We start from the raw sequence: 9687 nt of genomic DNA on the forward strand, positions 1-9687 counted from the left end.
AAAAAAAAGAATCGCTCGATCACGCAAATTTAAATTGAACCGTGGGAAGTCCAAATCGTAATCGTGATTAAAATTCGATGAATTGTGCAGCCCTACTACCAAGCCAATAACCTCCATTATCATTCCATTGACTGCCATTCATTTTTACATCACTTTGACAGCGAATACCTTTATATCTGAAGCATTTAAAGACTCTATTTGTCCATTGTTTATTTCAACAAAAAACAACAACGTATATAAGGCTCCATTACCTTGTAGCTCATGTTATGGCTTTGTAGCAGACGTTTTTGTAAAAATAGAGTAAGGACTGTGTAGTAACCACACGACTTACTGTCGCACAGTAGAGGAATCACCGTATAGTACAGGGTAAGCTCACTGACAGTTTAGACTTCCATTAGCTGTTTAGGTTTAAATACTAATGTTAACTAGCATTTCATTTAGCAATAATTAGCCCGTGCCTATGTTTTCTCCTAACATATACTTACGCTCTCAGTCTCTGCAAGATTGGGAATGATTGAGATTTCTCTTGGCACAGCTACCAGTAGACTTACAACTTTTAGACACAATGCTCACGTCCCATCTACGTCGTCAAGCTCAGTTGGAACTGGTCTCCGTCCAGAATTCATATAAATTCATGCATCATCTAATTTCATTATCACATAAAGGCCTAGCTTCCAGGAAAGAACTGTTTGCTTAATCTATCTAATCTTGTTGTTCATACTATACAATGATTTATTTCTCGTCTTTGTTGAATACAGAAAAAAAAGATCTTAAACAACAATTGCATATTACATTGCAATATTGGTGAACAAAATTGCAATTAGATTTTCAAAAAATATTGTACACACACACGCGCGCGATTATTTGGCTAAAGATGATTATTTGGCTAAAGATTTTTATTTCTATCTACCTTGCTGACACAACCATTAAGCTTTATGCAAATGAGCGTATGACATCATCCCATAAGTTGAAACATTAAATATATGTTGAAACATTAAGTTGTTTGCTAGCTAGCAGAATTACTTCTCTAAACAAGTAATTATGTACATTGTATGTTTGCCCATTTGAGGGCAAACATACCTCAAATGGACCCTCAAATGGACATAATGTGCAAAAATAAATGGCTTGAGCTGAAGAGCCATTTCAGATTGACCCCTCTCACCAACATCCCCAATGGCGATTTAACACGATAAAAAGGCAGACAGGGTTGACGAGTCTGACTAGGCCAACACTTATTTGTTTATTTAGGATCCACATTAGCTGCTGCATTGCAGCTTTTCTTCCTGAGGTCTTTACAACCAGTCAATGCAAAAATGAATGTACATCATACAAATTACATTCAAAATAGGACATCATAAGACAAATACATCATTTCACAACACATATGACAAAAACAAATACACAGACAAGACAAACAGGACAGCTCCACCAGTGCAGTCAAAGAGCAACCGTAGAGTCTGTTTCACTCAGTAGCTAAGTTTCCATCCACTTGTCAATCGAGTTATCTAAAGTTCGGTAAAAAAAAAAAAACTCACACAAATAAAAACCTGTGCGTATTTACATCACAGATTGGTATATCAAATAGATTTTAGACATTTTAAGGTGTTTCCATTTATTTTCGCACAACATTTAAGCAAAAACAAAAGTTTTTCTAGACAAAATGGATTGCGCCGTCTACCAACAAATGATTAATATTTCACAAGTTGTAATAGTGCTTATGTGCCAGCTGATAGCAACAAGTGATCAAGCTATAATAAGAAAACAAAGACGCTATCAACACATTGCTATGATGATGCAGATGCAACTTGCCTTTTATTTTCTCTCTGGCACCGCTGCGAGACAACTCTTTTTGAGACATGTATCGCTGTTTGAGCGCCTTCCATTTACTCTGGAGGACGTCCCACAGCTTGTCGTAACCTTTGTTGGCCATTTCCTTCATGAGTTCCTGATTAATTAAATTCAAAAAGTCTCTCCTCTCCTTGCTCATCCACTTAAATCTGTCTTTATTGACACCCACCATGTGTGCAAACACAGCGGAAATACTGGGCGGAAATTAACTAAAACTTCTTCGTTTTGTGGAGAGTTGCAACCATAAAATGACCTTAAACTTAATCGCATTACATTGTTTATTTGCCAAATGACGTTTTCATCAGCAGCAAATGACGTTTCCATAAGCCGTACATCGATCAAGATAAAATACGAATGTATTCATATATTCGTGAAATTCCATTGAATTTTACTTTTTCCATAAGGCATTTTTCATTCAGTATCACTTAATTTGGATAAAAATGTGTGGATAAAAACATAGCTACTGTCTACATATGAAAATATGTACAAAACAAAATAAAGACTTATATTATCTTCTATTTGCCATCATTCTTCAAATACAATACCAACTCAAAATTCAGACCTTATCTTTGTTACACATTATTCAATACAACAATCTTAATCATAATATGGCCTATTCTTTACTGTAGCGACAATTGTGTTACAAAGTCTTACAATATCAAAGCATATGTAATGGAAAAAAAGCATGCAAATTGGCAATGCCACCCAGTCCCTTTCTGTACCAAAAACGTACCAAACTGAACCAAAAACTGGGACATGAACCGAACCGTGGATTTTGTGAACCGTTCCACCCCTAATATTAACCCACTGTTAAATAAACTACCAGAGGCAAGCTGACCACGGCCCTCTCAATCAATCTCCTGTGCATGCAAACAGGCACACCCACCCACTCAGTTTCAAAATTAGTCAGAACCCCATGAGATCAGGCGAGTAAAGAGCAACCCAGTTTAATGTATATTCAGGTGACTGGTGAGTGCAATGCACAATGTTGGTTTTCCCTGATGAAACAAGCAGTAGTTCATCTGTGCTGCAGCCAGACACTGACGGTGTCCTCACAGACCTACTTCCCTGTCCACGTGCCATATGCACCATTCCCAAAGACAATAAAGCAGCTGCCAAAGTGACAAAGCTCCAACCTACAGCAATTCAGAGGACGCCAAACCGATGGCCTTGTCACTTGAATAGTGGGGGGGAGATCGTATTCAGACAAGGGGAAGGAGGGAGGGATGATAGCGAGAGAAGGGGTGAAAGCGAAGGAGAAGGTTGCATTAAGACTGGGGGTTGGGTCAGAAGGAGAGGCAACAGTGCACACAGATATGAGACACTGAGATAAAGTCTGAGGCGCTTTCATTAATCAGAGCACCGGAGAAGCTGAAATTTAAAGGGACCCGAAGTGGAGAAAACAAGGAACAGGCAATTTGCCAACTTCACACGGTGTAGCATGCACTTCAGTTATGTGTTGGGAAAAACAATAGAAAGAAAAAGGGTGGTGAAAGAGGTACTTAGTAGTAATAATAAAGCCTTTTAGTCATTTAAAAATTAATTGAATCAACCAAAAAATCTCATTCAACAACCTGGAAATTTCTCTTTGCTAGTGAAACGTGTTGTAAAGACTTATAAATTGTCTAGACTGAAGCTACATTCAGTCTTATTACTAGATCCCAGATCCAGGAATATGTGATGCCAAATTAAAAAGGGGCACTCGGCCAATTTTACACATAAAGTACAGTTTTGGGGAGTATTATTCAGCCAGTGAAATCAGTTGTATATTATATTTGTGGCTCATGAGGAAGCTTAACATTTTTAAACAGAAAGTCTGTGTGTTGAAAGAAGTGTGTATTTAAGAGGCAGGGGGGGGGGACTATTGAAAGAAAGCTTAGCCCATGCTAGAGACTAAAATTCAAGATCTTTCTGCTTCTTCAACTTTCACCATTCATTTTCTCAACAGTCTCTTATAAGTTGTCCAGCTTTATGGTAGTGCAATACCATACAAGTCACTGAGCTTCGGCGGAGACTTGTTTCGGGATTTCCCAAACTTAAAAGCAGAATTACTGGAAATTTTAAATGAAATGAAAATTGAAAAACATTTTCAAAACTTGCAGATACAACATTAATATTAGATCTGAGCAGCATAAGGTAAAAACAAAAAAACATCCAAAACCTTGAGGGATATATTTAACATTTCAGATAGCACTGTATAATATGTAAATCTTCTGAAATATTAAAGGATTTAAATAGTATTAAAATACTTTTTTGTATATTGTGGATAATAATATACAAAAAAAAAATCTACTTTGGAAAGCACTCCAATTAATACTTTTTCTATGGACCCACAATAAATGTATCAAATGACAACATGAAATGTGTCACTTGTGCTGATTAATCTACAGAGATTTGTTACCAAAAACCTGCAGCTCCCCTCAGCTTTAAAAGGAGCTTTATAGAGAGTTTCAGCTCATTAAAAAAAACTTTACTTTTTAGATTTACGCTCACTGCTCTCATAGCTTTGTTTACTTAGTTTACAGTGAAAAGACTAAGGGGCTTGAAATGTTTTTGTTACATTATTTGATCCAGTATTTTTCACATTGCACTAATGCGACAACAGCTGAACTCAAAGATCTAAGATTTTTTGTATGTACGCAAAAGGCTTATTTCTCTCAAATATTGTTCACAAATCTGTCTAAATCTGTGTTAGTGAGCACTTCTCCTTTGCCGAGATAATCCATCCACCTCCCAGCTGTGGCACATCAAGCTGCTGACAGAACAGGTGTGCCTTTTTTTTGTACATTTTTAAAGTCCCTCTGAATATACTGTCCTGAGATTAGTTGATTCTAATGACATTAGCCTTAATTAATATGGGCCTTGAAAGTGGACCATCATTTATGGCATTAAAAATGCAATACAAAAAAATGTAGGTATTATTTGAATTTTTTTTTAATGGTTTGTCATTACAAAACAATAAAAAGTAGTCCACGTTGTCTATTGCATTCCAAACATGCCACAATATGACAAAGACACACGTTTTCATGTGGCCAAAGAGAAAATAAAAATTCAATGCTCTTTAATGTCGTTTCTGCAGTAGCAGCATTAACAGGGTGCTAAGGAAATTCCTGCCAATGATTCAAGTGATAAATGAAGCACATTCTCTCTCTCTCTCTCTCTCTCTCTCTCTCTCTCTCTCACACACACACAATAATATAGTTTGTTCGCTTGATCATTTGTTCCCTGACCACACACTCCTTTTCATTTAGAGGTCATTCGCAACTAGGCCAAGGATGGTGTTACCATGGTAACTAAACCAGAGAGAACAGAACCAAGAAAAGGAATTTTAAAAAATAAATAAAAGTGGGGAAAAAAACAGAAACAGAAAAAGTATTAATGACCAAAATCACAGCCAAAAATAAGTTAGATCCAAGTCTGTAGATTAAATGACACAAATGCACAATTTCCTGGCTGGAATTTTTTAGACACCCTGAAATGTTGCAGATAGTTAATAGCTTTTTAAAATGGAAAACCAACAATCCTTACATACTAGTATTTTGAGGTACAGTATGTAATTAAAAGCTCAGCTCTGTGAACCCTAAACTTACCTGGTATCGGCAAGCACTCTGATTGTTTTTCTTTAAAAACATGATCTATTTCAACTGCAGTAATGTTACCTATTTATAGCTCAGCCTTCTGAGTTTGTTTGATCTACTGCTCACCTGGTAACTGCATGCCTTTTGACCCAATTTACCCTCTGCATTTACACACTTGGTGGCATGGTGTACCACTGTTTACGTCTTCTATATCTTATCACTGTGTAACACACTAATCTCAAAACTGACCTATAGCTTGGTTCTGCATAACATATTGCCAAAATATAGCTAGTTCAAGGGAAAAGGTAGATAAAAAGGTATACGCTAGGTAACAAATTACAGTAACCCTGCAGATTTAAACTGCTTCAATCTGTGTGCACCTTTAGGCAAAGAAGCCTATCCAAACAAGCGTAACTGCAGTTGGGCTAGTCATTAGATAGCTCTGTATGTTGTTACACATTGTGCTTCCAACAACTATAGCGATGTCAAAGCATTAACAATTTAAAACAGGTTTAAGCCTGTAAAATTGAGGATTTCTCCTACAAGCAAACAGGTATGACAGTACGCTAAGTAACATTAACGGGCCTCTGCATGAGTAATCTGTTTGAACACACCAGTCGGCTGAATGCCACTGCTTTATGTCTGTACTACTGTACTCTTCTCTCCCCCCCCCCCACAACCCCCATATTAGTCATACAAACAGTACAGACCCAAACACATCTGTGTGGGACATATATATTTACCAGTTTGTGGTGAATAAAAATATACATTCCAAAGTAAAGATTGCTGGCGAGCGACCATCGTCGAGCAGCCAATCTCCTAACGTTAGGCCACAGGGCAAAGATTATTGCCTGGGTTTCGTAATGGACGTCAGTGCTATGCATAGCAGAGCTGCATAGCAGAGCTGAAAACGTATGGAGATATGTTGTTTCCAAGATCATGACAGTAAGCGTTGGAAAATGAACTGTACAGTTCTGTTTTGTGATATATACTCCTTTCTCATCAAATAGCCTCAGTCTGAGTGTGCGCCATCATCACCGTGACGGCGTCACCGTCTCCCACAACACAAGACAGTCGACGAGCAAATTAGCAATTGATGCGCAACACGGTGGTCGTAACAGCATTTGTCGTGCTATTAGCAGCGTATTTGTGGCCAACAGTGAGTGAGACAGGCAAGGGACGTCAGATAGACACACAATGTAGATGCGGTTATTGTGTCTTTTGATAGACAACTGCCAACTAGCGTTAGCTAGCAAGCTAGTTAGCCAGAACAGGCCGCCGTGCAAGTGAACGGTCACAGTGGGCGCCGGGCATCAGAGCTACCTCTCAAGTCTTTACACTGCTGTTACCGTGTCTCTTGCTGTCTACGTATTCGGTTCATTGAGACAACATGACGGGCAGAATAATGTTTGAATCAACGGCGTTTACCTGGGTTTATCAGGTTGCCAGGGCGCGCGGGATCTTTCTCTCCGAGGATCCTGAACACCTCTCGTTGTCGATGACGTCACGCGTTGGTTTTTTGCTGAGGACGTAAGAGCGTGTTACGTCTGGCAAATATCTGTGCACCAGGCAAAAAACATCCATGGCAAAAAATGGCAAAACATTTATTAACGCCGACGGGACATTTGGGCACAGAGTCCTCATGGGAAAATATAAGTGAAAGTTTAAATAATATGCACCTAAAAGTAACCATTTGCCTTAAGAAGCGGTGTCTTCTCTTCTCTATTTTTGATTAGATTATAGATATCCCAAGGTAGATGAGAGTAAAGAAAACAAGTGAAAACAAATGCATTCAAAAAAGTTGGAAGACACAGTAAAATGTATTTGTCTATGTCATATTTGAAAGATAAGTTTAAGATCAATCCACTCACCACACTGACATGCTTGTAAGTTGGTTGTTGTTGTTTTTTAATGTTTTATTCCATTAATGGCCAGTAGAAGGGGATCATCCATTGTTGGTCTTTTTTGCATGTAATTATTGCAAGTTTTACCTAAAACGCATGGAGAATGGTATCTGGATAACGTTTACAGTGCCCCTCTGTGGACAACTATTGTCAAAATTGCTTCAATCAAACCGACTCTCAGCTCTAAAAAGTAAGCGTCAGATTTTGAGATCTCCAAATGTTATTTTATCAAAAGGGGAAAAAAATCCTACAGAAATAGCCCTGAATGCCAAACGTGTGCCTATTTTCAACATAGACAGTTATAGAATTTCATCTGGGTAAATTAACTGTCTATGGGTAAAATGTATTTATGGCAACCCAAACGCATGCGTCGTGGCTTTCAAATGATTGGACCTTCCAGAAACCCGGAAGTAGCGTGAAGGTCTTTGGTAATGGTCGGAGTTTGTTTCAATGTTGTGGGCCCGGTATCGATGTGAAAATGGGTGTTAAAATAGAGGTGTTTAGAGTAAGTAGCTAATGTTTTAAAATAAAGTCCGTTGACATTTAATATTTATTGTTTTTAAGAATTACAGATGCACGAATCGGCACAGGTTTCGTGGCTCGATCTAGCTAACGTTAGTCATTATTATTAGGCTAAGCTTGGTAATGATATAACAGTTTACACTATCACTCACTGGCTGGTCTGTTTATTTTTTGAGCAGATGATGTTATATCTGTCCTTTCCCGTGACCATGTTCTGGATCTCAAACCAGGCGGAGTATTTTGAAGAGTACATAGTGAAGAGAAAGGTAAGTCGTGCTCTATTCATTTGCATTTTTATCATAATTATCAGTCCACAAAGTGAGGCTTAGTGCTGTTCTTGTAACACAAATGTTTCTTTCTCTGTGCTACGATGGCATCTTTTATCCAGAGGGAGATCTTCCCCCCTGACGAGGGACTGCATGTAAGTGTTATACACAGAGCTTGTTTATAAAGTGGATCATGTATATAACAAAATAACACAACTGCACACTCAACCCTCACTACAACTAATTTATTTTAATCTATTTTAATCTGGTTTTATTTTCCTGTCTATACATTCAACTTTTGGACAGCACCTCATACTCTGCAGTACACACTGTGCAAAGCTTTTCAGTCTTTTTTGCCCTTTAGGTCCATATTATGTTGTCCTCACTTCTTTCATTCTGAAACCAACAGATACATGGTGTGATAAAACCACATGAAGGTTACAGGAGCTCATGCTTGTGGTGCTAATTTTTTCATTTGAATGTTTCATGTTATAAATGTTTCAGATAATACTATTTTTTTATTAAGTTGGATGTTTTATACATATACACTTTTAAGAATTGGGCTAATAATTAACACTGCAAATAATTGTTGAAGTTATAAAACTGTTTCTTTACCTATATATCTGCTTATTTATTCATTCTGTTCAGAACTACTGCTGTACAGCACAATACATATGTGATGAATATGTTATATGTATTTTCAGAGGAAAGAGTTGGAGGACTTCAAAGAGCGAATGCGTGTACGTAAGGAGCAGCGAATATTAAAAGAGATTTCCATGGAGTCTGAGAATTGATGAGTATGTGTTGAAAAAATGCATAAATTCCCAGCACCACCGATGGAGAATTATCTGGCAATATTTTTTGGGCAAAATAAACTGGTCGGACTGGAGTAAGAGGAGGACACATTGGAAAGAAGTTAACACATCCCAAAGGTGTTATGGGAGTTTTCCCGGGAGTGATTGTGCCTAATATGCATTTTTAAATGTACATGTGTGATTTTTTTCGTCATGCCAGCATTCTGTGTGTTTTGAATGCCTCATGCATCACTTGAGTTGCTGTGATTGTCATAAACTAATTGAGTTATATCTCCAGGTGGATCTTATGTCTATAGAATGCATTCACCCCCGTGGATTTTTTTCTATGTTTATTGTTTCATAACATTGTATCAAAGTGGATGTAATTAGGCTTGTTTGATATTGATAACAAAAAGAGACCTTATTACCAAAGTGTTAAAAGGTAACCGTTTGCATTAAATATTCACTCCTTGATATCAATACTTATCAGAGGGACACGTGTTAGCAATGTCTACCTAAAGTTTATGTTACAAAGTCTGGGTAGCTTTAGCTTTACATTCTGGGTTGCCTTATTGGAAACTCAAATTCCCCTTAAGTCACAATTCACTTACAGACTGTTGCAGGTTTTCTTTTGTGGTTTATCTGTAATTGGCTGCATTCATTGTTAATGTAAAGCAAGTGGCTGCGCCTGTGATGATTATTTTCAGTTGTGTGAAACTATGACATTAAATAATTGTTTTTCTGCTTATTAATCTTGTGAAAGCCTAATTTTATC

At 37.6% G+C, this 9687-nt stretch overlaps 2 protein-coding genes across 2 annotated transcripts in view; one reads left to right on the forward strand and one right to left on the reverse strand.

Moving 5' to 3' along the window:
• The window catches only part of brd4 (bromodomain containing 4), a 33554-nt gene extending 26595 nt beyond the window's left edge, over positions 1 to 6959 (reverse strand). The window contains exon 1 of the mRNA XM_032538528.1: positions 6855 to 6959. The gene's annotated coding sequence lies outside the window, so the exon portion shown is untranslated. The remainder of the gene's footprint in view (positions 1 to 6854) is intronic.
• Positions 6960 to 7680: 721 nt separating this feature from the next.
• On the forward strand, positions 7681 to 9664 carry pet100 (PET100 cytochrome c oxidase chaperone). Its single transcript, XM_032538620.1, has 4 exons — positions 7681 to 7835; positions 8032 to 8118; positions 8241 to 8273; positions 8823 to 9664. Exons 1-4 carry the CDS (start codon positions 7809 to 7811, stop codon positions 8910 to 8912), a joined length of 237 nt encoding a protein of 78 aa, XP_032394511.1. The 5' UTR covers positions 7681 to 7808; the 3' UTR covers positions 8913 to 9664.
• Positions 9665 to 9687: the final 23 nt, after the last annotated feature.

This window comes from Etheostoma spectabile, chromosome 15 (genome assembly GCF_008692095.1).
Source record: "Etheostoma spectabile isolate EspeVRDwgs_2016 chromosome 15, UIUC_Espe_1.0, whole genome shotgun sequence".
NCBI classification, from domain to species: Eukaryota; Metazoa; Chordata; class Actinopteri; order Perciformes; family Percidae; genus Etheostoma; species Etheostoma spectabile.